At 52.7% G+C, this 27,774-nt stretch overlaps 8 protein-coding genes across 8 annotated transcripts, besides 10 other annotated features; 3 read left to right on the top strand and 5 right to left on the bottom strand.

Annotated features, from left to right (window-relative positions):
* Positions 1-728: 728 nt before the first annotated feature.
* Positions 729-758: a microsatellite.
* A 50-nt stretch (positions 759-808) lies between these two features.
* ACLA_081880 (putative plasma membrane antiporter) lies at positions 809-2,950 on the bottom strand (the record flags this gene model as incomplete). Its single annotated transcript, XM_001267923.1, has 9 exons — positions 809-1,164; positions 1,255-1,356; positions 1,414-1,780; positions 1,828-1,876; positions 1,935-2,347; positions 2,396-2,569; positions 2,616-2,722; positions 2,774-2,842; positions 2,896-2,950. 9 exons carry the CDS (start codon positions 2,948-2,950, stop codon positions 809-811), a joined length of 1,692 nt encoding a protein of 563 aa, XP_001267924.1.
* A 1,417-nt stretch (positions 2,951-4,367) lies between these two features.
* ACLA_081890 (PEX11 family protein) lies at positions 4,368-5,268 on the bottom strand (the record flags this gene model as incomplete). The annotated part of the gene is made up of 3 exons (XM_001267924.1): positions 4,368-4,530; positions 4,583-5,060; positions 5,202-5,268. The coding sequence occupies 3 exons, from the start codon at positions 5,266-5,268 to the stop codon at positions 4,368-4,370; spliced, it is 708 nt and encodes a 235-aa protein (XP_001267925.1).
* Positions 5,269-6,279: 1,011 nt separating this feature from the next.
* ACLA_081900 (putative MFS phospholipid transporter (Git1)) lies at positions 6,280-8,035 on the bottom strand (the record flags this gene model as incomplete). Its single annotated transcript, XM_001267925.1, has 6 exons — positions 6,280-6,372; positions 6,432-6,702; positions 6,755-7,065; positions 7,113-7,131; positions 7,193-7,791; positions 7,853-8,035. 6 exons carry the CDS (start codon positions 8,033-8,035, stop codon positions 6,280-6,282), a joined length of 1,476 nt encoding a protein of 491 aa, XP_001267926.1.
* A 1,535-nt stretch (positions 8,036-9,570) lies between these two features.
* Positions 9,571-11,168, top strand: ACLA_081910 (proteasome regulatory particle lid subunit RPN7; the record flags this gene model as incomplete). Its single annotated transcript, XM_001267926.1, has 3 exons — positions 9,571-10,026; positions 10,099-10,925; positions 10,976-11,168. The coding sequence occupies 3 exons, from the start codon at positions 9,571-9,573 to the stop codon at positions 11,166-11,168; spliced, it is 1,476 nt and encodes a 491-aa protein (XP_001267927.1).
* Positions 11,169-12,090: 922 nt separating this feature from the next.
* ACLA_081920 (putative transcription factor) lies at positions 12,091-14,369 on the bottom strand (the record flags this gene model as incomplete). Its single annotated transcript, XM_001267927.1, has 4 exons — positions 12,091-12,658; positions 12,719-13,081; positions 13,142-14,054; positions 14,111-14,369. 4 exons carry the CDS (start codon positions 14,367-14,369, stop codon positions 12,091-12,093), a joined length of 2,103 nt encoding a protein of 700 aa, XP_001267928.1.
* Positions 14,370-14,607: 238 nt separating this feature from the next.
* Positions 14,608-16,276, top strand: ACLA_081930 (MFS transporter; the record flags this gene model as incomplete). The annotated part of the gene is made up of 2 exons (XM_001267928.1): positions 14,608-14,993; positions 15,061-16,276. The coding sequence occupies 2 exons, from the start codon at positions 14,608-14,610 to the stop codon at positions 16,274-16,276; spliced, it is 1,602 nt and encodes a 533-aa protein (XP_001267929.1).
* Positions 16,277-18,667: 2,391 nt separating this feature from the next.
* Positions 18,668-18,707: a microsatellite.
* Positions 18,708-18,929: 222 nt separating this feature from the next.
* ACLA_081940 (putative alanine aminotransferase) lies at positions 18,930-20,507 on the top strand (the record flags this gene model as incomplete). Its single annotated transcript, XM_001267929.1, has 2 exons — positions 18,930-20,165; positions 20,253-20,507. The coding sequence occupies 2 exons, from the start codon at positions 18,930-18,932 to the stop codon at positions 20,505-20,507; spliced, it is 1,491 nt and encodes a 496-aa protein (XP_001267930.1).
* Positions 20,508-20,677: 170 nt separating this feature from the next.
* Positions 20,678-20,705: a microsatellite.
* A 129-nt stretch (positions 20,706-20,834) lies between these two features.
* Positions 20,835-20,863: a microsatellite.
* Positions 20,864-21,721: 858 nt separating this feature from the next.
* Positions 21,722-21,745: a microsatellite.
* Positions 21,722-21,746: a microsatellite.
* Positions 21,747-21,994: 248 nt separating this feature from the next.
* ACLA_081950 (copper fist DNA-binding domain-containing protein) lies at positions 21,995-23,726 on the bottom strand (the record flags this gene model as incomplete). Its single annotated transcript, XM_001267930.1, has 3 exons — positions 21,995-23,346; positions 23,414-23,587; positions 23,651-23,726. 3 exons carry the CDS (start codon positions 23,724-23,726, stop codon positions 21,995-21,997), a joined length of 1,602 nt encoding a protein of 533 aa, XP_001267931.1.
* Positions 23,727-24,456: 730 nt separating this feature from the next.
* Positions 24,457-24,494: a microsatellite.
* Positions 24,457-24,496: a microsatellite.
* Positions 24,457-24,505: a microsatellite.
* A 1,852-nt stretch (positions 24,506-26,357) lies between these two features.
* Positions 26,358-26,380: a microsatellite.
* Positions 26,381-27,774: the final 1,394 nt, after the last annotated feature.

Genomic DNA, 27,774 nt, shown 5'->3' on the forward strand with positions numbered 1-27,774 from the left:
GTCAGACTCTTCATACATATATAAGCACCAGAAAATCATACCAATATCTCTCAACCTTCTATTCCTCATATAAGCCATGAACCTAGTACCACTATTTAATACTCAACTCTAGAATCCTCATAGTGACAACTAACTATCCAAAGACTAACCGACGACCTCCTCTGTAGATACACTGACTAATCTCGCGATAGCGGGGCACTTCGTCTGATTCTAACAGCGGGGTAACCAAAATCCTTCTCATCTTTCAATCTCCCATTCTTCCTGTTTCATCTATTATCTAGTACTACTACTACTACAAGTGAAAAGTCCTAAAGGTACTCGAACCCATCTCTCATCCTCGTTCTAGATCCAGGTACGCTGCACTGCAAGCAGGGATCTGAAGCCAAGTCTGACCAAAAGCTATTCGCTCCAGTCATACTACCACAATACACAATGGCCGGCCACAACGCTTGTCCCTCCTGCGGCGCCTCCATCCTTGGCGAGAACAAGACCTGCTCGTCGTGCGGAAAGGTGTGTTCCCCTTTCCACTTCCCATTCTCCTTTTCTATATAGACAGATGGGAGATGTGGTGAGGCTAACGTGTCTGTCGGACTAGACCTGTCCTGTTTAAGCCCGATTTTGATCGAGGGGTACTCTGGATTCTGAATGGGAGGCTATTGTCATCAAAGCGTGATGAAGTTATGAGATGGAATGAATGAAACGTGAATGTCAACGTGAACAGGATTTCATTTGTTTTGCTTTGCTTTGCTTTGCTTCGCATTTCGTCGTAAGAAAAAGAAAAAGAGTACAATACAAGCGTATTCCGCTTTCAGACTATATCCCTCATGTCCACGTCCGTCTTGCTCGACTCTGAGCTGTAAGGCTTGGCCAGAGCGTGCCTGCAGCTCCCCTCGCTTCGACAGAGGGTTACCTGTTCGTCATCGTCTTCGGCTTCAGCTCCAGCTTCGCGGCTCGGGGATCGCGAGAAGCGATTGTTCACGATCATCGAGTGCCGGCCCGGCGCGACGGTGCTGTTGTTTGGCACCGGCTCGTTGTCCGAGAGGAGGAGGATTTCCACCGGGTGGTCGCGCATGCACGGGACGTTGAAGACCTTGTACAAGGCGTTGAGGATTGGCACGGAGAGCCCGTGCACAATGATCGAGAAGAGGACGAGCCAGTAGACGACTGCGGAGAAACGATCAGAGATGATGGCGCGGGTGCGATGGGAGCAGGTATGGTTAGGCAGGGGGGAAGGGGACAGGGTAGACTACCTACCCGGGGTGATGGCGGCCGTTAGGTCGTTGATCTCCCGATCGCTTGCCCCGGGAGCAGGGAATAAGCGGCGTGTGTACTCTGCATATGCGACTGCGCCGATGCCTGTTGCTGGTCAGTACGGTTTACAGTTTCCCCCATGGCTTGGAGTCTGAGACTCACCGATTGGACCAAAGTATCCCATGAACAAGGCCTCCCTCCAGTTCCCGCAAACCTTCGGCATAAGCCTATATCCGAGGAGGATCGCGGGGATGCGCCGAAGGAGCAGGACCAGAAAGCCGAGCGCCACGAGCCGCCACACCGTGATGCCTGTTGTGCTGGGCATCTGGAACTGGCTCCAGGGCATGACTGCTCCGAGGTACATGAATATCGCCGCGTTCAAGAGTGAATCCAAGGTGGAGTTGAATGTGTTGTGGCGGGCTTGCGACTCGGTGTGGTACAGCCCGTCCCAGTTCAAGGCGTTGCCGGCGACGAAGCAGGCCAATGTCTCGTCGGAGCCGAAACACCCACACGTGCCGACAATGAATAACTAACGAGCTGTGAGTAATATACAATCGTTATGTGCAAGTGACTTACCCCGATGGCCATAGGCATGAGAGAAAAACTCTCGTTATCGACCCATCTCCTGTGAAAAGAAATCATAAGCACAGACTCTCTATCTAGAGACATGCGCTCACACTCACCTCCTGGAGGCTAGGTTGAGAATCTTCCGACACCCGTAGCCTATAAAAGCACCGTATGCCGAGCCCATGACAATCATGTACAGCACACCCTCGATGGCCCAGTGCTTCATGGCGAGTGCGAATCCTCCGCCAAAGCGGCCCGTGTCCGCCGTGCCGAGCAGATCAGGTATTCCCCTAGCCAGATCAAATTCCTCCAAGCTGACGGCATTCTCCGGCGTCTCGGCATATCGTAAAAGCGCCACGGCGAACAGCAGAAACGGGAACCCGAACCCGTCGTTCCCACCCGCCTCGGACGAGATGAATTCGCGCAGAGGACGCCGGACGTAGTTATCAGCAAAGGGGCCTTTGGCGATTGCCTGGGACAAAATCGGATCCGTGCACGCCACGCAGGAGCCGATGATCAAAGCTGACAGCTGGGGAGTATTAGTTAATGATCAGGGTGTACAATTGCGCCCACTTACGAAGGAGACGCGGGGAATCATGAGCATGATACAACCCGACGTGGCCAGCCATCCGATAGCAGTAAGTGGAAGAAGGCAGAGAGTCATCTCCTTGAATCGTTCCTTGAGGTACCTCTTGGGCAACTGGTATCCGACCTTGACTAACTGCACGCCAATGGCCAGACGAGCCACCGCCTGATCAGTCAGTATGTTGATATAAAAGAGCAGGGTCAAATCATACATAGGTGAAATCGCTGTCCCCGTCGCCATCATCTTCAATCCACTCCGATGGCTTGAGTAACTTGGCAGCAACCGGACCAAAAGCAATGCCAATCAGTAGAGCAGGCACTGATTGTAATCAGCAATACTCGCAAGGGATGACGAACAGGCAAGACGCACAAGCTTCACCGAGGTACCATCTCTGCTTGATTTTCAGGGAGATAAACCCAAACAGGAGGATATAAGTGCCTTGACGAGTCATCAGCACCGAGTCAATATTCACCTCTTCAGGAAATCCATACTTAGCACCGATAATACAACATTGAAGGTACTAACATCAACGACTGGATGTAACATCCTTTCCCAAACCAGTGTCGAAAGAGAAGGACCTCAACTCTCCACAAGACTCGCACAGCTTGTCCGGGAAGTTCGTCCTGGCAATATCTTCATTGAATTGAACTGGCGCTCTTTGCAATCGTGATGCAATTGCTTCCCAGCGAAGAATCCCAGCAGACTGATTTCTGCACATCAAAGTCATACCAGCAGCTGGCAAGGGGAGGGCCTCGATAAGCATTCCCCCAACCTGCCGCACCCTTCGTCACATTGTTTGCCATTCATCCCTTTGTACAGCGTGGATCATCGGTATCTTTTCACCCTTGGACACAGCTGCTCCAGGGGAGCTGCATGTCCGAGTGGGTCGGTGCTGGTCCTTGCAGGACAAACTATGTGGCCATAAAGCTTGGCTAGATAGATGGATCGACGGCCAGGCTGCAAGATTAGAGAAACTGCCACTGTCGAGGAATTGAAAGGAGCTGAGATATGCATTTGAATTGTCATTTTGAACAGATGTGCGTGCACCTAGTGCTTTACCACTCTGACGGTCAGTTTGATCAGCAGACGCCCACAATGGGCATAGATCTGATTCTACCCTGGTGTCTTATCAGTAGACAAACATTTGAAATCCAAATTCAGAAAAAGAAACGGTCCGGGATGTGATCAATAGCTTGCAATAGATAGCCACAGCCACCTTCCCGGCGTCGATCATCTTAAGTCGTCCCACCCGTACGGATCGGGGAAAAGGACGTCGACATCCACGTCGGTACATGTACCGATAGTCGCTATCAGGGCCAAAGGAGCGGGGTTTGCTAGTACACATACGCTGAGAGATCCTGGTCATGTTGTGTGAGATTGACGATTATCGTATGTGAAATTGGAATTGGATGGATGGTGACCACTCCTGCAGATTAGCTGTCGACACCTTGGTGCCTGAAAACACAGGCTAGGATTTACATGTGGCATTCCCAAATTCACACGATAAGAGACATTCAGACGAGAGACAGAGATAGAGAGGCGTTTTAGGCTATACCTTGCTTGAGACATTGTTTGAAAGGTGTTCAGTGGGCTGAACCTGTCTTCCAATGGACAGATCATACGCAGCGGGACGGATCTAAGAATACTCAATTTCTGATACACGATATTCTAGACTCCTGACACGAAGTGGATTATAGATGAGAAGTACACACAAAGGAGGATCATTGCTAAGCCGTGCATACAACAAAAGGCGTAATGGAAAAAGATACATATGTGCATGAAGAAGACACTGAGCAGCCAATGCCGCACCATCGGATTTGGCGCCCGAGAGCCAGGATGATCATAAAAAGACTTGGTTTCTCTCCTCCTCTGAATAGAAGAAGTCATGTAGAGAACTTCCCCCGTCCAGCGTGCCGTACTGGGCGATACAGTTGTAGCCCTCCTGTCAAAGCTGATACCCCGTTTAAGCGGTCTTGCGCCATTGCGACCACACGCCGATCAAACTGCTCACGGTACCGGCAATACCCACCAATCCGTCGTCGAGAGAGGCGAAGCCCAGTGCAGAGACGGGCACTGTCAAATCGCACAGATCCGAGATCAGTTGAATACGCGCTGCAGCACGTTCCCTGGGTCAAAGTCAGTACAAGCTCCACCTGAGCTGGAAAGACCGGCACATACTTCTCGAGCTTCTTAGCCTCTACAACACCCTCACCCTCCTTCCGGTCGATCGTCTTCTCCTTCTCCTGCAGTTTCCACAGCGTATAGAGCCCGGCGACAGCGCTGCAGGCCAAACCCGCCATCCAGGCGCGGTACGCCGACTCCTGCAGCCGCTTGGCCGAGGCGAGCTTCTTCACGCCGATCACATCGACGACAGTGATGGTGTCGAGGGACAGGTATCCGGCGTAGCCGAGCTGGCGGCCGATGGCGAGATAGCGCAGCACGGGGTCGATGGGGCTCTTGTTGTCGGCGGCGAGCGCGGCAGCCTTGAGGTGCTCGATGAACTTGCCGATGCGGAGGATCTTCCGTGTGGTGCCGAACTGCTTCTTGATGGCGTTGTAGGGGTCGATGGCGGACTGGGGACGGTTGGTGCGGTATAGGTACCAGGCGTAGAAGCGGGAGAAGTATTGCAGCGTCCGCAGGATCTTGTCACGGCCGACTATGTTTGGTCAGCGCTTGCCTTGGAGGTATTTCATGGTGACTGGGTTCATTGCGATGGTCGCGTGTGATAAGGCATTTTCTCGGCCGAGGCTCTATTGATTCCCTCTTCCGGGACTCTCCGCTGCTGGTGAGCACGTACCTGTCGTCGCGACGAAGCGCAAATAGTGCGCCAGGGCAGGGTGGTAAACTAAAGCGTCGGCAACCATTTTGAATTACGTATGCTTGAGTTGTTCTAAATGTTTTTTTCTGATGAACGCGGTGCTCGGATGGACCAGCTCTAGTCGTTAGGGAGAAGAGAGAGGAAGTGAGAAGACCGGGGAGGATATGACAGGCCAGCTGGTAGGAGTGAGAGGAAGAAGAGAAGAGATAGAGATAGAAGACTCGGGACTCAGAGGTCAGAAGGAATAGTTAAAAGTCTAAGACACTCCACAGCACAGGAGAGAAGAAGGAAAGATGGGGATAGGGAGAATTATCTAGTCTAGTAGTAGTAGTGGAATACGGAGTAAGTAGTAGTCTGGGGGAAGATTATTAGACGACGGTCGGCAATTGATCGCCCGGCGATGGAGCCGCTGCTGGGCACCGTCGAACCTCGGTTCATTTTGACTGGTGATTGCTGCTGTGGAATTCACATCCTGAGCTCCATCCTTGTGAATAGTCACCCATATAATGCTATATCTATCATCTGGAGGGAGTTTTCCCGTTTATTATTGTCCTGTGGATGGGTATAGATAGGCACGTTCAATACAGCTATTTACGGTGTCATGTGACCGGTTGACAACAGAGCTTGTTCTCTTCATATTCATATTTCGACTGATCGCAAGACTCTTTTGATGGCAGGAACTACATCTGATGACGATTATATATTACTGTGGGCTCTAGAGGCCGATATTTGAGGTACGAACACACCAAGCCGGGCTCTGCGACTCTAAAACTCCCACAGCATACACCCACTTCTTCTACCAGTATCTCGCTTCAGGACTTCATGTTCATCGCTCAGGGGCTTGTCAATCGCTCAAGGAGGTCGCTCGGGGTGATGGAAATGCTCGAAATTGAGGTGATATGGATAAGGATTTGTAAATCGTCGCTCATGGGCCGTTTGGGGGTGATGTGGTTCTGAAGATTAAGAATGTTGCGGTGGCTCACTGGGCAATTCGATGGGTGTGAAATGGCATGCGGAAGATATAATGCTGCAAGGTAAGTAAATATCCAATGGCGCATTACCGTTGCTCTTTGTTGCCCAGAGATGTGGTATCATAACCCTGAGATTCAAGATAAGCGCGGAACTTGGCGTCCTCATCAGTGATTGTGTCCTGGGCAGGTGTCAGTGACGTTCCCGGTCCGGAAGCGAGTACTCGAAAACAAAACGTACCTGTCCGATATGTGGTAGCAGAAAGTACGCTAGGAAGGCGCTAAAGATGCATAACGAGCTGGAAACGAAGTACGGATCCTGGCCTCGGCGAATATCGTTGGGTGCATTGTCCTGGATGATCGGAAACACATATGTGCCGACGAAAGCACCGATTTTGCCAAACGCAGCGGCAATGGCATAGTACTGGCCCCGGATAGAGGTGGCACTAGTCTTCGCGGCGCATAACCCGATATTGTCGCCAGGACCAAATTCTCCGAGTGAGGAGAAGATGCTTCAACTCGATTAGCTGGGTCTATGCTCGGTCCTTGGAGAGGGTGCCTTACCCATAGACAACGACAAAGGCCGCGACGTTCTTTGGATCCTTCAGATAGGTGTAACAGCCTGCCATGATGAAACCAACAATGCCCTGCAAAGCAACTCCGAGGGCCAATGTGTTGCGAGGACCGATCCAATCGCTAGTGAGTGCACCCAGGAAACTACCTGGAATGTAGAAGAGGTTGGTAACGGTGCTCCAGCCAAAAGTCTTCCAGAGGGGAGCGGTGTCGCCGAGGATGACGGACAGCCACTCCGACGAGTAGATGCCAAATGAATAGGATGAGAAGTCATAGATAAACCAGATCACGGAGACCACGAACTGCAACAATTAGCTAAATGCGGCCACAATCGGAGGGGTTCTCTAACCAGACGCTTCCAGTAGTACCTGAGTTATCGGGGTCAGCGACAGGCAAAAAGGAATAGAGAGAACCAAGGTTAGAGCTCACTTAATGATCAGCCACACGGGAAACTTGTGCATCCGTTGCCTATTGAACTCCTCTGGCTCGTTCAACTTCAACCGCAGGTAGAACAAACTGAGCGGCGGAATGACACCCAAACCCAGCGCAACGCGCCATGCGGCACGCATGTGGTCTTCGGTGAAGATCAACATCAGGATCATGGCGACGAACGACGAAACAACGAAACCAGAGTCGATCTGAAAGTTGGTGAACATGATGAACCAGCGATTGCGATGACCGTTCTTGAGCTCGCCGGTACTCTCCGCCGCGGCGACGGACCCTGCAGGATATTCGCCGCCGATGCCAATGCCCAGGAAGAACCGATAGGCGGTCAAAGCAGCGAACAAGCCTGATTGACTCCCATGCGCCCCGTATGAGCCGGCGGAGAGCGCGCTGAAGATGATCAGGATAACCGTGGAGATCATCAGCGCCCATTTTCTTGACCAGTGATCGCTGACGTATCCAAAGATGAGCTGACCCAGCACCGTTCCCGCGAAGACGATGGAAGAGACATTGCGACTGGCGGGGGAGTTCTTGTATGTATCGGGGTAGATTTTGCTCAGCAGGGTGTTGACCGGCCCGATAACCTAGACGAATCGGTCAGCCAGCGTTCTTCGAAAGCCCAGACGGGATGTTTAGTAATCTTACTCCATTGAGATATCCGTCAGAAAAGAGACCAGCACCGCAAGCAATGGTTGGCCAACTGCGCTCCCATCGACTCTTTCGGGCGTCCTCGAGCGGCGCTTCTTCCAGAACAATAGGATCAGAGGAGTCTGAGATCTTATCAGGAATCCTTTTCTGGTCGCTCTGAACTTCTGATTTGGGTTCCATCTCGAGGGGTCTGCAGTAGGCAGATAGCTCTACAGCGTTGCGAGAATGTTAGTGGGATGGAGGAGGGGGTCAACAATGGGCCTGTTGACACCAGAGACCTTCTTGACATTCACAGTTGCCCGCGTAAACTTTGTTAGATAGTAAAGAAGGGGGGTGGAGGGGGGGAGGATCCATGAGATTTAAGTAGTAAATAAGTAGAAGAGTCCAAAGAAACGAAAAGAAAAGAAAACGAGTGCGACAGAACCCCCAGCGAATGCACATGACAAGACTGCATACCTGCTGCCTTGCTGTTACTTGTTACTCCCACTCCTTCTACGGGACTATCAATTTAGTCCCGTCATCTACCACCATCCAGCGCAGACTATGACCAACTTTTCACTTCCTAGTTGGAGGAATACTCTCTTATCCTCCAACAACATTCCTTTATCAGCAAGAGGAAGTATCCCCGTGGACCTAGTGGGGCCGACGGTCTTTGCGGCCAGGGCTAAGCTTAGCCTTAAGGTGGACTGGTCCGGGATCATTTTCTGGCTGTTATTGGACGCCGCAGAGCTTCTATCACCTGTTCTAATCTCAAGCCATCGAATCCTGTCGAAGCAAATAGGCATGTGGCCAAGAGCAACGCATGCTCATATTACCGCGACTCAAGACTCGAGAGAGAGAGAGAGACATACACTGTCGCAGAACTCGGCAAACATCACTTAGAGCCACACGGTCACACCAGATACGACTTCAGACAGGGAAGACCAGCTTGATGGCTTGCGTGATACAGCGAAATCTCGGAGTTCTCCGAAGTGAAGATTAGAAGAGGTAGAAATCAGGTATCTGATGCTGGCTCGGGGACATTTTCTAGTATACAGCACCCCCAAGTCTATTGTGTTCGTTCATGCGCAGGATCATCACACTGAAACGCAATATCCCACGAGCAATCCGAATGGCGAGATCAGATGGTTGTTGTCTGAGTGGATTGGCGTTGCTCTGGAAGAATATATCTTTAGGGGCCCGTTGGATACCACCATTCAAATGAAGTGCTCTAGCATCACAACCTACAATCTAATCAATCATTCGATGCAGCAGAGAGAGTGCTGGACATAGTTGCTATAATGGAAGTCTTCCCAAATTTACAAAATTGAGTATGTCTCAGAATTGCTGCCTAATCATCCAGCGAGGATGTATTATCAGCGGTACAGAGAACGGGGAAGAGATTGAATATCAATCCACTCTTTCGATGAACAGACTTGAGAACAGCTCTTAGATATCTTCCCTCGCAATCGCTAAAGTAATGAAGGTTTTGATACTACTAAGAACGTACTCCGTAGAGTCGAGGTAGTCCAGGGAACCCGGAGCGGAAGTACTTTCGTCCAGCTGAGCTCGGGTCAGCTACGTTACGTGATGTGATGCTTCTTCTGCTGCGACCAGCTCCCCAGTTCCATCAACATTCCTTCTTTCCATCATCACCTCCGAGCTCAACATCCCCTTTCTCCCTTTGAACCCTCTGTATCTACTTATTCGCTGTCCCTCCACACCTCATACTCAACATGGGCTCCGATCCTCAGTACATCAAGTTTCCCGACCTCACCCTCGCCCAACATGTCTTCAACATCTCCAACCCTTCATGCCCCCAGGTCGTACGGCAGACTTCCTTGAAGAGGATCCAGGATGCCATCTCAGAGCACAAGATGGCCCCTTTCTACCGACACCTCGCACACCCCGTCGAAGGCATCCTGAATTATTCTGGCGAAGGCGTACCCCAGCTCAACGCCGGGTCGACCAAGAATCTGATCACCTCCAACATGCTGGTATCGCGAAAATCCTCTCAGAAGATCGATTTCCCCTGGGACGAAGCGCTGTACCAGTCTTTAGTTGAGGATAACAAGAAGGAGCTGGAGGCGTTCCAGAAGGAGGAAGATGAGGCGGAAGAGGCTGCAGGCGAGACTGAGGTGTTGGCGGCACGGGGGAAGCGTGCCGAATTCTGGGCGCGAGTCGGAGATAAGGTGCGTGGAATAGTCATAAGCCAGTTGGAGGGGCAATTTACATAGAGCTCTGCTAACATTTGTTGATGGCAGGACAAAGCAATCGAATCCCACGAAGCCCTCCTAGAGAAGACGTCGTTCCTAGGCACCAAGATCGATCTGGTGCTCGCCATGATCCGAATCGGTCTTTTTTTCGGCGACGTGGTGTCCGCCAAGAAGAACATCGAGAAGGCGAATGCCCTGATTGAGAGCGGTGGTGACTGGGACCGCAGGAATCGTCTCAAGGCCTACAAGGGTCTGCACCTGTTGACCATCCGCTCCTACAACCTCGCCGCTCCCCTCCTCCTCGACAGTCTGTCCACTTTTACGAGTTACGAACTTTGCAGCTATTCCGCTTTGGTGATCTATTCCGTCCTCGCGGGCTCTTTATCATTGAAGCGAGTTGATTTCAAGGCCAAGGTTGTGGACGCTCCGGAGATCAAGGCCATCCTTGGCGCTGGCGAGGACCGCCTGGCCGCGTTGACTGGCGAGATCTCCGCGGGACCCGGGGCACAGGATGAGGAGATGAAGGATGCGTCGGCCTCAACGGCCACACCAGGCACGACTACGACCGCGGTCAACCTGGCGACGTTCGCCACCGGCTCCGGCGTGCAGGCCGAGACGGAGGCTCCGGTAGACTTTTCGCCGCTTGCCAACTTGGTGGACAGCCTCTACACGGGCAACTACCGAACATTCTTCCGGGCCCTGGCCGCGGTGGAGGACAACTTCCTCACGCAGGACCGCTACCTGTACGAGCACCGGGCCTGGTTTGTGCGGGAGATGCGACTCCGTGCGTACCAGCAGCTGCTCCAGAGTTATCGGGTGGTGGGACTGAACAGCATGGCCAATGACTTTGGCGTGACAGTGGACTTTTTGGATCGGTAAGAATCTTTTGTGTCTACATGATGACTGTGTACTGATCAATGAGCAGGGACTTGGCCAAGTTTATCGCCAGCAACCGCATTGCGTGCACGATTGACCGGGTGAACGGGATCATTGAGACGAATCGACCGGATGACAAGAACAAGCAGTACGCAGATCTGGTCAAGCATGGAGACGCCCTGATCACGAAGCTCCAGAAGTATGGGCAGGCTGTGCGTCTGCGGGGGAGTGAGAGGAGCTAGACGTCGTTTGTCGACGCATGGCATTCCCTGTACTTGAATCCAATTAGAGCGAAGTGAGTTGCAGTATGATAGCCATGACCGAATACATACCCCGACAGGTTAATGCATTCAACTTTTAGTAGTCAAGATCGTAATCAAACTCGCATATACAACTAGTCTTATATCCCAAAGTCTCCACGCCCTCCAAAACCCTCCGTATTCACCGCAACAGCTAGAATCACATCGACGACCAGAGGTTGGGGTTGTAGCTGGAGGTGGGGGTACTTGTGGTAGTGGCATTTGGGGTTGGAGAGGTGGGATAGATTTCTGTATATTTTATAGCTATGGTATACCCACTACGTCTTGCGATGGTACTGTCCTGTGGGAAGAAAGAGATCAAGACCCGCAGGCCTATTCCTCGGCGCACTCCCGCCCAGACCGGGATACTGTTGATATGCCTAGGCATGGAGTGTGACCGGCGATTGTCTGATGATCTCGAAGCGTCTTGAGCAAGGGAGTCACTTGCAGATGGATGGGGTATCAAAGACCACTTCAAACCGGAGTTGCTCCCCCGAGTCGAAATAACTCCAGGAATATCGACTATTGTGATGATGTGAGCGGGGTCAAGACGGAGTCCAGGAATCAAATATCATGAGAGCATGCTTGGATGCATACTCGGTGTATCTCCGGTTTGCTGTCGGAGCTGGAGAACGTGAAGAGGTGTATAGGGGCTGGAGTCTGAAACGATCGCCAACACAAGAATGGAGAGAGAATGATTAGACGACTACATACCCCCGTCGAGCGACACGTAGAATCTCTTCTGGGAAGGCAAGTATACCTTAACCCCCTACTCTGGAAGTAAACGGGAACTGGGCCGACAAGGGATGTCGTATCTGGAACCGGATCGTGGCTTTGAACTCTCCAAACCGAAGACGTATGCCTGCTACCGCGGCCCCTCCATGATCTCCTCCATACCAAACAGAAAAGCGTCAAAGTCAAAGCCCGCATCCTGAAAAATATCATCAAACAAAAGCCCCGAAGTGCCCGCCTCGAGCGGTAGCGCCCCGCTCTCCGGAGTTGGGTACCGTGTCTCCAAGATCCTGGTCGAGAGCGTCTCAAACGTCCGGATACACTGCGAGACATATGTGCTCAGATGCTCGTGCGCCCGGAGCGCCGCGAGGACATCGCGCCAGGACTGCGCCACCGACTCGGTGAACAGGTCTGCTCCGAACATGGCGGCGAGGAAGTTGGTGCCCGCGATGTGGAGGTAGTAGATGCGGTACCACCAGGGCAGCAGGCCCATGGGTTCGTTGGGCTCGAGGGCCGCGATGACCAGCGAAGTGACCTTTTGCGCGGCCTCGACGCACATCCCGGCGCATTCGCGGAGAAGGCGGTCGCTGAGGCTGGGTGGGTGGGAGGTTTGTGGAGCCGTGGCAGTGGCTGTGTGCGATCGCATGGAGTAGAAGCGGGCGAGGAGGGGTCTGTAGAGGAAGATTCGGGAGTGGAGGAGACTAGGGAGATGCTGGTGTCAGTAGGTTGACTTTGAAAGGGTGAGAAAATCAGATATCTACCGCAGATGAAGCAGGTATCGCTCTGCTCGAGCGGTCCTATCGACCACCTGGGACAGATTCTGCAACCTGCAGTCGCTGGGGAGACTGTCCTCCCATCGGTTGAGGCAGGCATCGAGTTGGACTGCCACGGCATGGTACTCATCCTGTTGGTACAGTCGCGGCAGTCTCAGCCGGGCAACGAGGCCATTCCGTGTCTGTGTCTGTGCCAGTTGAATCTGATTGCCGATCTCATGAAGCTCTAATCCGTGTGTGAAGTGCTCGGCATGAGTCCCAGCCTGGGTGGTCGAGCACATGGTTTCGCTCTTGTTCGGCAGGGGAGCCAGAGATGGTGCCGAGGTCCTGCCGAGAGACCAGGAAACGCATCTGCACGGGTCAGCTCGGAAATACCTGCCAATGCTGCCGAATGAATGATGAGATCCTCACCGGTCGAGCGCAACACAACTCGCCCAAACCCGTTGCTTCAACTGCCTGTCCTTGTGGGCCTCTTTGGTCGAAGTCGCCTCGGGTTGTTGGCCACACAGGCTCTGCGTGATACGCATCGCCAGGCCCGCCGTCATCCACGTCTTCTGCTGGTTATTGGTACAGTGGAGGTATCTGTTCATCAGCATCAAGCACTGCACCAGTTCCAGCGAGCCAGGATTCCACAGAATAGTCTCAGGGAGGAGAACCGCCCATGCGCGCTGGAAATAGCGATTCCCCTCCTCGTTCCGTTGGTGACAGGGGATGGATTCCTGCCTTTGCACCGCCAGGGCGAAGACCACATTCAGAACGCTCACCCAGATCTCACGGTCCGCGTGAGACAAGAGATCCGGACGGGCGTACGAGGCTTCGTAGTCACGGGTAAAGCGCTCTCGATCTAGGATGGGCTCCACTGGGTCGACGTAGCGCCAGTAGATGTCGACCAGTCGATCCGCATAAGCCCGGTGAGGCAGCCCAGCCGACCCGCTCGGGACTCCAGCTGCAGCATGCAAGTCAGTCTCGCCGAACAAAGGCGCATCCACAAACGGAACTAGATTGGATATGGCGGCGGGCGCGAGCCCTGCTCTCACGTCGATGGCGGCTGCGACGTCCACGGCAAATCTTCCATGTGCAGTGTACATAGGACGATTCTGGTCGACATCTGCATCCAGATCTTGGTTCTGGGGTCGGTCTTGGTCTTCCACGTGCACTGATTGAGACGATGTGTCGAGCGAGGGAGCCCGCGAGGCTGGCGGGGAGACCGGGGCGGGAGCATGACTGCGTACCGGTGGCAACCTGCGCTTAGGTTGTTGGCTGTAAGGAAGCGAGCTCAAACTATATGTACACGTCTTTCCTCTTCCCAGGCACCTGGCGCATGCTAGTAGCAGAAGTCACACTCAGCGAGGTGTCAGCGAGCATGAGGGATTGGATTACCTGGGCGAGCACCGTCACATTTGACCTTACGCAGCCGGCAAGTCTCACAAGCGGTTGTGATTCTCAGCCGCTGTCTGCGCAACGGTTTAAGCAATCTATCTTGTACCGGAGTCATGGTGATGATGCAGGCCAGTTGACCGTCCGTCTTGGTCGTGTATAACCGACTGTTATACATGGGATAATTAATAATCAGTGATAGTTCAAGCCAATCAGGTCGTTTCCCGAGAGCTGAATGCTCCATGGCGGGAAGGCTGACCATTGGCTATAGAATAAGCTATAGTGGAGCGTTTCAGTGTTTTTCATCCAATCACATTGCGTTTGACCAGCTCACAATTATATCCCTACCATCCAATCATATCCCTTTCCGCCTTGCACTGTAGATGCTTCTCGGAGCTGACCTCCAGATCGAACCTTTAAAAGGCCAATGTGTTGGCAATCAGAGGGCTTGGACATGCTATACGCTTCTCTCGCTTCTTGTCTTGACCCTCTAGTCAAGTATGTCTCAATCAATTGACTCCAAGGCGTCCGGCGACCTGGGCGTGGTCGAGAAAACCCACGTCTATGATGGCCAAGGCACCGAGGAAGACCCCTTTGTGGTGGAATTCCAAAAGGACGACCTCGGTAACCCGATGAATTGGTCTCCGGTACGGAAGTGGCTTATCACGGCCATTGTGACATTCTCTGTGTTTGCGGTGACCTTCACGTCGTCGGCGTACTCGGTGTCCGCCAACGAACTCATCCCGGACTTTGACATCAGCACCGAGGTGTTTATCGTGGGGCTTTCTGTCTTTGTGCTGGGATTTGCAATTGGGCCGGCTGTTTGGGGACCTCTGGTAAGTGCTTCTGTATATCCTTCTCAATCTTGGGAGACCCAGCTGACAGTGTGCGACATAGTAAGTTTGACTGCCCTCACGATCGTACCAAGTTTCTTTCCTCACGAACAAAATCAGATCCGAACTGTATGGACGACAAATTTTCTGGCTCACCTCCCACATTGCAATGGTGGCCTTCATTGGGGGCTCTGCCGGAAGCCGCAATGTCGCTACACTCCACGTACTGCGCTTCTTCGGTGGTACCTTTGGGGGCTCACCGCTGGTCAACTCGGGCGGTGCAATCGCTGATCTTTTTCCTCCGGCCCAGAGAGGCCTCGCAATGACGCTCTACTGCGTCGCACCCTTCCTAGGTCCCATTCTGGGTCCCGTCGTGGGCGGCTTTGTCTCCGAGAATATCGGATGGCGATGGGTGCAGGGAGTCTGCTGTATCTTCATTGGTCTGCTTGGCATTTTCGGCGTCATCTTTGTCCCTGAGACGTATGGACCCGTGCTGCTGAGCCGACGGGCCGCTCAGCTCTCCAAAGCTGACGGCAAGGTCTACATCAGCATCTTGGAGAAGAGCCAAGGCAAGAAGAAGCCGTCCGAGGTGTTCCAGCGCGCGCTCATCCGGCCCTGGGTGCTGCTCTTCCGCGAGCCCATCGTGCTAGTCGCCTCGCTCTACATGGCCATTATCTACGGCACGGTGTACATGTTCATGGGCGCCATGCCCATCGTCTACAACGAGGAGCGTGGCTGGAGCGAAGGCATCGGCGGACTCGCCTTCATGGGTATCGCCGTCGGTATCATCGTGGGGCTCATCTACGCCATCTGGGACAACAACAGCCGCTACATGCGGCTGTTGAAGGCCAAGTCCGCCACGGCCGAGTCGCGCCTCCCGCCCGCTATCGTCGGCGCCGTCGCACTCCCCATCGGCATGTTCGCCTTCGCCTGGACCACATACCGCAGCATCCACTGGTCCGTCGGCATCATCCTTTCCGCGCCCTTTGGCTTCGGCTGCGTGCTCGTCATCCTTCCCATCGTCAACTACCTGATCGACGCGTATACCATCTACGCGGCCTCCGTGCTGGCCGCCGCCGCCATCTTCCGCTCCGTCGTCGGCGCTGTCTTCCCCCTGTTCACACCGCAGATGTACGAAACCCTCGGCATCCACTGGGCGTCGTCCATCCCGGCGTTCCTGACGCTGGTCTGCATGCCGTTTCCCTTTATCATGTACCGCTATGGAGGTCCGCTGCTGATGAAGTGCAAGTATGCCTTTGAGGCGGCGGAGATGATGAGACGCATGCAGCAGCAACAGGCGCCTGCGCCGGTGAAGGAGGATAAGTCTCCTGAGTAGTTGAAGTCGTTTGGATTGTTTGAAGGTGGGGCAGTGAGGAACATCAGCATATGATGCTGATGGGATGCACCACAGGATACCCAATAGAGGGAGAGAGCTGTGTCTAGATTGATATCATGTGTACTCGCTGCTGAGTCTATAATAATACAACTTCATTTAAGCGCGAGCTGCTGGCGTCGCGCGACAGCTTTTTCATTAGCGACCAGTTGGCGCTGGATTGCTCGGACGCTGTTGGTTCCATTGTTTCCATTGGAGTCGCGATGATCAACGTTTTGACCTAGCACGGCGACCCAGGCAGCACTCTCCTCCCACACTCGACAAAAGCCAGAATGTGACTCTAGATTCTGGCCCTAAGTCTTTGAGAGATCTCAAACAATGTGAGGGTAATTATTGGATTACCCCATTTTATATATTATCATTACCTATTGTTGGGGCTTTGTCGGCCATCCACGGGGGCGCTATACCTCGAAATGATAAGAGTATAGAATCTCGTTCCTGTATCTACCAGGGATCATGGTGCGTTCATGACGCTGACAGAATTGACCTGACAACTTCAACTCCGGCCACTGAACGCTTAAGCTCCTGAGACTTCATCTCAAAGGTTTTCGCACGGACTCAGCGATTGTGCATTGCTGCCCTAGCGCAAGAGTGTCATGGGGACTCCGAAGCACATGAATTGAGACTGATGGATGGTCATGATGCAAGGCTTTTCTGTCCTTTTGAACATAGATTGACAAAAGAACAACCGAGTCTTCTCCGCCTATCTCCCCGGAAGACTGACCAAGCCACTTCCCACCTCACTACTGTGTCTGGGGGCTGCTTGCAGACGGCCACCATGCCGCTGCTCTGATGAGAGAGCGCCACGAGCGAATTGCTTCTCGCCAAGCCTCATGCCACTGGGAAGAAGCCTTCCTCACGGTCCATCTTGGTTCGCAGCGCACAAAGTCTTGAGAGAATTTGGAGCAGGTTTTTCAGCCCGCGTGTGGGCTTGCAACAGGGGATGCACATATGGCCACCTCGGAAAGGGACTCCAAAAGAAAGTAGAGTGCCGCTCTCATCTGGTTATCCTCATATCGGATCAACCATTTCATCGCCTGGGATTAACAGCTATGGCACAGACCTCGTGTGGTGGGCAGACAGAGTATCAAGGCAGGTGTAAGTTCGCCCGGCCCTGGTGAGCCCAGCAGCCGGAATGATATGTGCGTCGCTCATACGATCTTGACAGCTCAGATGAGGAGGAGTTCAAAGGAGTCAGTTATTGGGCCAGGCGCTGGCATTCATTAGTCGTCATGTGACCTGGTTGGGGAAGACCAGGAGCAATTTTGCTTCTTCCTCGACGCCATCTCGAGGCTTACGGTGAGTCTCACTACTGCAGCACAGTATCACATACGGGATCATGCACTTCGTGCATCGGTGAACGGATCGAGATCATATGAAATTACCCATGGTAGTGCTGACTGCGGAGGAATGACATGGAGTATTGGTCATCAATACCACCCCGTGTAGTCGCCCGATGGGCTAATGTCGTGGCAGTAAGGGCTGGTGCAGAAATATACGGGGTATGGAGTGCAGGATCCTTCGATTCTTCTTTTCTTCGTTTCTGCTTCTGTTTCTCCACACTTTGGAGGATATAGCCTGAGAACGATGGTTCCATGGATCGGTTGGATCCGGGCGAACGGACATACACTAGAGATTATTCAACAGCATCGACATCAACCCATCGACTCCAGGGTGGTGGTGAGGGGCCTTGTCTGGGGTTGAGGACCGCTTCCCACGACGTCTTGAATAGAGTTGGAACTTGGAAGGATCTGACGATAGAACTGCGATGATATTGATCCTATCAGAGTAGATAGTTGTATAGGAGGAGAACGACACCGAGTGCTCCGAAGATGGTCGCCGCGCTGACTCATTGTCGCTCACCGCCTGCAGAAAAAATCGCTCATTTTTGGGGTGTTTTTGTTGATTTTTTTTTTTTTGTTCTGACGAGAAGATCGAACAGAACCGAGGGTTTCGCTCTCTTCTCCTTATTCTGATTCTGCTGTTCCATCGTGGGAAAGAGTGTTAGTTCAGGTTGTCTGTCTCTTGCACAAACCCCAGTCAAGACCAAGAGAATCCCAACAGGAGACACTATGACCTGGCACAAGCTGGCATCCCCCTTGCGGGCTTCTCCGCTACAACGCTCACTTTCCCGCCTGAATCCCCCTAGCCGGCAGCCTCTCTGCTGGGCCGCAGGGTTACCCGCGGGGGTCTTCAGGGCCAAGGCTGCTTCTCCAGGTATGTTGCGATTCCGGGACTCTCCTCTAGCTCCGTTTGGCCCCCAATAATCCCCGTCGTTATTGGGCAAAGATGCTGCGAACTTGCGAGGCAATCACCCAGCGTGGAGCAAATGGGAAACAAAAAGAAAAGAAAAAAGAAAAAAAGAAAAAAAAAAGGCTCATTGTCCGTCGCGTACGGCCACGTCCTCTTCCCCTCATCTCGTAATACCCACTTGGGGATGCTCCCTCGCTGAAAGACCCCCCCAGCAAGACTCCCAGGTACAAATGCGCGCTGCATTCTCCGGGGGAGGTTCTCGACTGTTCAAGCATTTCATGATCTACAAGAGGACTATCTCGTACTGACTCTTGTTTTCTGAAACAAACCCATAGTGCCCGCCATGACCGTCACATACAACCCCAAGCGGACCATCTATGCCGACTTCGGTCCCCGCCGGCTGCATGCCGATAACATCAACCCCTCCGTCAAGGCCGCTAAGTATGCTGTTCGGGGTGAGCTCGCTGTCAGGGCCGAGGAGTATCGAGTCCGTCTGGCGAATGGAGAGAAGGATCTGCCCTTTGACAGTGTGATCTTCGCCAACATCGGCAACCCCCAACAGCTGGACCAGAAGCCCATCACCTTCTTCCGACAAGTGCTCAGTCTGCTGGAGAACCCTGCCCTGCTGGAGAAGCCCGACGTCCTCAGCTCCGCCTTTGGCTACCCGCAGGATGTCGTGGACCGTACTAAGCTGCTCCTCGACGACGTCCAGAGTGTCGGTGCCTACAGTCACAGCCAGGGTGCTCCGATGATCCGGGATAGTGTCGCCCGGTTCATCGAGGAACGGGACGGCTTCCCCGCCGATCCTCAGGATCTGTACCTTTGCGCCGGTGCCTCGTCCGGTGTCAGCACGCTCATGAACATCATCTGCCACCACCCCTCCGCCGGTGTTCTCGTCCCCATTCCGCAATACCCTCTCTACACGGCCACGCTGTCGCTGCTGAATGCGCAATGCGTCCCCTACCACCTGGAGGAGGAGAAGGCCTGGGGTACAAATGTTAGAGCCATCCGGGAGTCTCTGGCGAAGGCCAAGGCTGAGGGCACCGACGTGCGTGCCATCGTGGTCATCAACCCGGGCAACCCCACGGGCGCGTCGCTGAGCCCCGAGGACATCAAGGACGTGCTGGACGTCGCTGCGGAGGAGAAGCTGGTCGTGATCGCCGACGAGGTCTACCAGACCAACATCTTCGTCGGCGAGTTCACCTCGTTCAAGAAGCGGCTCCGCCAGCTGCAGCAGGAGGTGCCGGACAAGTACGACCACGTCGAGCTGGCGTCGCTGCACAGCGTTTCCAAGGGTATGGTCGGCGAGTGCGGCCACCGCGGCGGCTACTTCGAGCTGGTCGGCTTCGACCCCTTGGTCGCCGCGCAGATCTACAAGTCCGTCAGCATCATGCTGTGCCCGCCCGTCATCGGCCAGTGTCTGGTTGAGCTGATGGTGAACCCACCGCTCAAGGGCGATGCCAGCTACGCGCTCTACTCGCAGGAATACAACGGCATTCGCGACGGGCTGCACAAGCGCGCCCTCGCCCTCTATGAAGCCTTTAAGCAGATGGAGGGTGTCGAGTGCCAGGAGCCTCAGGTATCTAAGCCCCCCCCTTTTTTTTTTGATTGTCTTGAACTTCCCCCACACATTATTCACAGTTGCTAATTTTCTACTCTCCACCAGGGCGCCATGTACCTCTTCCCCAGCATCACGCTCCCCGCCAAAGCCATGGAAGCCGCCGCCGCTGAGGGCCGCACCGCCGACGAATTCTACTGCCTGCGCCTCCTCGACGCAACCGGCGTCTGCGTCGTCCCGGGCTCGGGCTTCGGACAAAAGGAAAACACGCTCCACTTCCGCACCACCTTCCTTGCCCCCGGCACGGACTGGGTCGACCGCATCGTCAAGTTCCACGCCGAATTCATGGCCGAGTACAAATAAATCGACCACGCGACGCGCAGTATTTTACTTCTTCTTCTTCTTGTCGTTTGTTGTACATGGCGGTGACGAATTTCTTTTTCTTGCGGACACATGGGAGTGATAAGGATGGATACCAATACCCATACCCAGATGCATACCCAGACCCGGTGAGATCCCATCGAGTCCGAAGAGGACTGGATTGGATTGGACTGGACTGGATGGGCGATGCTGGTCAGTGAGTATATAGCCGGTTACGTCGTCGGACGTATATGTAAATACCAATCTCAATATAAAAAAAGATTACTCACTCAATCACCTACCTACCTAACTCCCGCCGCCTTCTATCCTGCACTGCATCGCATCGCATCGCATCGCATACCCTTACCTCCATCTAGCACCACACCGCTTGATCAATCATCAATACCTCATCATAGCTGCTAGTCTACTACCTACCTAGTCACTAAACTATCCAAGTCCAACGAGGCAACAACAGCGTAGGGCACAGCCAAGCCGACTCTCACTTAAGACCTGCCCGGAAGAAAACAGCTTGTATTGTAAGGATAGGTAGTATCCTCCCCGTCTGTAAGTATGGAGGTAAGTATAAAGGTAAGTATGTTATAAATAAAACGGTATCGATCGACATCCAGGAAACACGCTTACCCCTGATGCCTAGGTACCTTACCTATATAAAGGAGGGAAATACACACAGACACACACACAACACACAACACACCGCCACATGCCGGCGTATCGTACACACCGCTCTTTCTCAAATGTTAATACTCCAAGTACTCCGTAGATACAGCAAGAGTATTCCGTCCTTTGAGATAAATACCAGGGAGATAGGTGCTACTAGATACTAGGTAGATAGTATCTACTCGACCTGGCCGGTCACTGCTCAAGGTTCGGGACATACTGTCTCTGTCTGTCCGTGAAGGAGACTGCTAAGTAGATCCACCTAGGTCAGGACATGCAGGAGACGGGTAGCCCAGAAACCAAACCCTACGAGGGTGCAGGATGCAGGACGCAGGACGCATATGCACTGTGATGGTATGCCGTGTAGATCGGTCAAGGCTCTATTGTGCATAATCAAGATCTGTTCGCTCGAACCACGGTCAGGATGTCTATCTATGTGCGAAAATGACAGAGGCCCACGGGGGCTGAGGAAATCCGGACTGCTCCAGAAAGGATATACAAGGGCCCTGAAACGGTGGAAACACGGGGATTATATTCCCAAAAAAAAAAAAAAAAAAAAAAAAAGTGTAAAAAGGGTGTAGATTTGAGAGAAATGCTAGGGTCGCGTCAAATAGGTTGAGCCGCGCTAATGAACAGAAGAAGGGAATGAATCAGGCAATTATCATCATCTCTCATCAAGGTCATGAGGGCGTAGGTGTCGTCACTCAGACGGTGTGGAGGTGGTGGTAAACGGGGGGCTGCGAGCAGGCTGGGACAAGAAGATCGAAGAAAAACAGGGAGAACCGCCACGACTGGTCCAACCAGACCGGATGTTATACCCATGGCGGAGCATAAAAATTGCCGTTGTTGTCGTCCATGGACGGACCGTTGGGATCAAACATGGTCGCGGGCCACATGGACTCCGAGGGAGACGACGTCGTCGTCATCGGTAGACTCGTCGTCGGAGTGGCCATAACCTCGAAGCTGTTCTGCGCCGGCATGGGCTTTGGTTCAATGGCCATGCTGGCCTGAAGCTGATGTTCCAGCGCAGCCGTCGACTCGTTCGCGGACTTGAGGAATTCGTCGATGTCGATCGCCTCCAGGTTATTCGAGGAGAGCAGCTGGGCTTGCGGTAGGCCGATAAACGAGGAGGCCGAGCTGATCCGGAAATGGTCCAGATCGGAATTCTCGCTCACGCTGTGCAGGTCGTGCAGGTCGTTGCCGGCAGGGCCCAGGCCAGTCAGCGGCCCAAAATCCTCCACTTCCGAGATATCGCCCGAGGAGGATGGCGCGGGGAATCCAGGCGCCACCGAGTTGTAGTCGAAGCTGGCATAGGATGGGGCCTGCGTGCTCGTCGCGGCAGGGACATCCGAAGAATACAACGGAAAATTCGACCAATCGACGGGCGGTGCACTGAAGGTGGCCGAGCTCACCGGGTGCTCGCTATCGGGCGACGCAAAGAACGGCTCCTGGTAGGGATCTTGGAAGGCCATGCCGGTCACGGGGGACGTTGTCGTCGTCGTCGTGGGATACGTGGAGAACGAGACATCGAGCGGTGGCATACTGGTCACGATCTGATCAAGCGGTTCCATCGAAGGCTGTGGCAGAGTAATCGAGTCCGATCGGCTGCCACTAGGTTGATCCAGGTTGGCGGGCGGTGGAGGAAAGAAGGGCGACAGATCCAGCGGGGAAATGGTCGCGGTCATGTCTTCCGTGGCGGTAACCGGGGCATTTTCGGGCGTTCCGTGCTCGGATTTGGAGAGACGACGAGGCTGCATCGCGGCCGGCTGGGCCCTGTTCGACGGTGGCTCCGACCGAGTTTGAATGGCAAAGGCCTTTTCCAGAAAGGTTGGCTCGGTTAGAGGCAGGAACTCGTACGATCGACGGGCGACATCGGACGTCGCATGAATGGTATGGGACCGGGGAATCGTGTACGGCAGACCACACTTGTGCGCCATATCGTTATGCTTGTGCGCCGGCTTGTGATGACCGTCGCGGAAGATCGTGAGCGCCCCCTCCGATTTGGTCGACGTCAGCTGTGGCTTCTTGGGCGGTTCTGACGGTGCGGCGTGCGGCAGCGGCGGATGGAGGCCAGTTTCTGGTACAGAGTCTAACTGAGGCTCCTTCTTCAGCGCGCAGGTACAGCGCTGACCATGCGTGCAACCACATCTTGGACGGGAGTCCTCTGTATAAGAAAAAAAAAGGCTCAAATCAGAAACACGGAACCAATGTGTTATCGCCAACATGCTCACGCTTGAGATCCCGCTTTTCCACAGCATGGGGATCTGAATCATTTTTGTGGCTATTCTTCTTCTTGTCACCACACTCGCACTTTACGTGGGTTGTCCGTGACTTGCGTAGGCCGCGACAGTGAGCGCATTGAGAGACTGGTCGGCCTTTTTTGTTGATATGGGTCAAAGGGCGGTCTATTCGAGTTAGTCTGCTGGGGTCATTCGCCACAACCAGTCGAATCGCACAGAGTGACTTACCACTATGATGACAGCTGCTGACACGGTGACCCCGGACGCAAGCTTCACAAGCCCACTTCTCGCCATCAATGAGCATCGCGGTTACTGGGTCGAACACATGCGACGACTCGCGACGAGTACTGATTTCAAAAAAAGGATATTAAGAAAATAAAAAAGGTGGGCGGATAAAAGGGAAAGAGCGCACGGTCTCTTCCCTCTAGTGATGTTTCTTTTTAGGAGTAGATAAACCGAACAGGAAGCCCTGTCGGGACAAACACAAGAGCCGTCAAGGCGAGGTTTGATGAGTTGTCTGTGCGGTCCGTCGAGGAGATCGGACCGACAAAAGAAGCCAGCGAAACGTTGCAACAAAGCAGGGGTATCTTCCAACAAGAGCCGTTCTTTTTATTTTCCCAAGGACCCAAATGAAGTCACAGCAACGCCGTTTTCACAGTATAAGGAATCGAGTCGCAACTGAGATTTTTGAAAGATCTGGTGAGGATGTGGTGGGATTGAGAGCGGAGAGGAGTGTAGTGAGATCAATCGGGGTTGGTCTGGCGAATTGGAGCGTTGACTGGACTCTGTAGCATGCAGGAACCAGGAACCGGAATAACCACCGAGGCGGGCGTGAGATGGAGCGAGACGAGTGACTAGAGAATCCCAGAGAGGCGAGAGAAGAGAGAGGGAGGGAGAAAGGGGGAGGGGGGGGCCAAAGCCTACGCACCGTTTGGCGCCGGCCGTGAGACAGGACACCAAATACCGGCTGTGGCGGCCAAAGTAGAGGAAAAAAGGCGATCGATAACGGGGTAGGATTGCGATATAACCCTGTGAGAAGAGAAGAAGAAAAGAGGAGAAGAAGAAGAAGAAGAAGGGAAAGAAAAGAGACGAGGAAAAGGGAAGAGGGGAGGCAGCAGAAGTAAGTGACTAGTGTGTCAGGTTCAGGTCACTTTGTGTGGGAGTTTACCATACCTCTTGCCTCCATATTACCTAGGTATGTACTCCGTACTATACACAGAACTGTGTCAAGACGGGTAAAATCCTCAGTACCCTTGTAAAGATACGGCAATGGTGAAACCTGGCTCAGCTGGATCAGTCAGCCACTGGATCGACACACCGAGTTCCACGGCGATGACCACGATGACCACGAGTGAGGAGGGCTGCCTGCTCTAGGCTGAGCCAAACGGCTTGCGTCAATGGCTGTTGCGGCCGCCCCGACGTATGGTAAAACTCGATCGTAATCTATCGAAATCTGAATACGCCGTCGCTGGCGTTACCGATGAAAACCACGCTAGACCCCAACGAAACGGCTGGTCCCGAGAATGGCCACGCTAGACTGTTTTAGTCACCCTTTCTTTAGTCTCCCTACCTTACTAAGTTACTACTAACCAACACTCAGCCTAATAGGTAATACTGGTCTACTCTCTGATCCCATACATACCATGCACAACATCTTGCCTTTATCACCCGGGTCAGGGGTGTATCCCTCTAGTTGATATTTCTTCCATTCGATCTACTCAGCGGTACTCAAATACTATCAAGAGTACCCGTATCTCGTCACCTCACATTTGATCATTCATATGCAATCTAGCCTCGACTATCGACCCGGACTCGTTCCGCGTGTCCCTCCCTTGGTGTCCTTCCGTGCAAAGCTTTGGCAGATTGGCCAGGCTCGGGGTTGGTTGAGTTGTACAACTGATGCAGTGATGGATTGTCATACATTGGTCGGTAGTCGGTACTACTGCTACTACTAACTATCTGCTATTTCAGATCTCACCGGGGTCAAGACTGATGGATGGTTCACGGAGCCTTGATTAACACATCCGATGCACAAAATACTTGGTTGTCGATGCAATTACTTGAGAAAATCATGGATGCAAGGGTCGTTGAGAAGAAGTTCTGTGGTGAGATGCTCAAGATGCATCGACTTTTGTACTCTGGGACTTCTTCAGGGACAGATCCTACAGTGTGCGCCCTAGACATACCAATTACCTTACAGATACCGCTCCTGGATGAAGGAGGAGCACGGCTGCACGATCCATTTCCCCACGTTCTTGGGCCCGACTTGGCGAAATTGTGTCCTTAGGTCTTAGGGTTAGGAGTGGAGATGAAGCAGGTTTTGATGACTGTTCACTTTGCCTATGGGGTATGAACTATGGAGCATGGGATTGGAATATCTAGATGGACTTGGAGACATCCAAAGTTCAACCGTTGTGTGAGTTGATCAATGGATCTCCGTCGAACAATAGCTGAGAAAGAGATTGTAATCCGTATTATCATTTGCCACTCAGATTCTGGAAAACCTTTGGCCGTCTTCCATGCAGAAGAAAGTGTCAACCACGACAACCAACCAGTGCGCCACAGCACCAAAGAATGGGCGTGGAAGCGTGCGGGCTGGACAGACCAGATGCTCGCATTTTGAGCCATGGTTCGGCCATCTCACGCTCCCTGCATCTGATCGAGTCGAGTCGACTCCTCCAAGGCAGATGGGACTCATCGACAGGAGAATGGACATTATGATTTATGGCTTGACAATCAGGCCACCTGTCAGGATTTGCCAAGGATGGATTGGTGCCTTAAGGTACCAGATAGATATTTCTGATTTTGATGTTTCTGATGTTTCTGATGCTTTTTTTCAATCTTCATGCTTAACAAAGCTGAGGTTATCATCCTAGGTGCACAGAAAGGACGATACCGTACCTACCATCATGGCAAATATCAAATTGATTTTGAGAAAAAAAAAAAAAAAAAAAAAAATTGTACCCAAACCCTGCCCGTCTATCTTTTACCGAAAACTGCAAAAATGGCGTCACAGTTTCTTCTTTGGGGTTTTTGCATCCTGGCCAGTCAGGTGGTGGGGCTTGGATCTGCATCCATGTAGCCAATCATATATCACCGGCAAGGGTAAACCCGGTCCGGAGTCTGACCTGTACGGATGGAAGTGGAATGGATACAGACTTGGTAACACTAACAACAGTATCATGACAGTACCAGACTGATACCTACCACAATGAATAATACATCCAGGAACTTTCAACTTACCTTATCAAGGCATTGTTGGCCGGTGAACAGCATTACTTATAAAGGACCAGCTAATCTTCTTTAGGTGCTAGGGACGTAGCGGAGGGCAGTCCGGTACCTTACAGTCCACAGAACACGAACACCGAAGATATTTTGGGATGGTCGCTTGAAAATGATATCAGATTTAAGGTCTAAGCGTGGAAGCGGTCGATCAAAATCGCCCTGGTGGTCCGAGGACGCATTCCGATGGTGAGATCCTCTCATCTTCATTGTTGAGAGAAGTTGGTCAATGTCATGATGACTCGTTAGCATTCATTCTGGGCGTGGTGAGAGTTGCTCTTCGGCATTTCTCTCTCTCTCTCTCCAATCTTCTCCAAGTAGTCAGTGGTCCACTGTATCTATCCACTTCCTACAAAGTTGCCAGTTGATGATCTTCGGGAGGGAGATATCATCCATCCTTCTATCCGGCGGATTCATATGACTGATATCGTCAATCTAGAGGCTAGACAGATGTCATGGTCACTCGATGCTCGCCAGACCAAATGCAACAGGTCTTCATAGACACCATCTATGATTGGATTGGCATCATCCAAAGGGACAGGAGTGATGGTTTTATGCGGCTAACAGCATCGTGTAGCGCACTCGACCAGCATTACACAGTCGATCTATGTGCACCAACCCGTGAATCTGTCTTTTATATGGATAAAGCCATCTGTCTACGCTGAGTCGATAGATGCTACTTGCAGAAACATTGCTCATATCATAGTGGCTTAATTTCAGGACTACGCTCCAATGCAGTGTCGACTGGGTGTACTTACGCAACCATCCATTCGCATAAGCATAATAATAGATAACATAGTAGAAGACAGACACTTGTTGAAGGTCCCGTCAAAAAAAAATTGACTTGGCCATCTCGGAACACTGTAATATGCTCATTGTCCCCTATGGACCCCCAACTCTGCAGCATAAGCCTGGTCAACCATATACACACTCATGGACAGGATATCCCCGGACCTCGCAGCTACGACTCCTCCCCCAACCAAAAAAAACTAGCAAACTACTTCGTATACATTCATGCTTCATCCATCAGCAGATGCAAAATGAGAATCATAGAGCATCAATAGCCCTAG

The sequence above is a fragment of the Aspergillus clavatus genome, genomic scaffold (genome assembly GCF_000002715.2).
Source record: "Aspergillus clavatus NRRL 1 1099423829806 genomic scaffold, whole genome shotgun sequence".
Lineage (NCBI taxonomy): Eukaryota > Fungi > Ascomycota > Eurotiomycetes > Eurotiales > Aspergillaceae > Aspergillus > Aspergillus clavatus.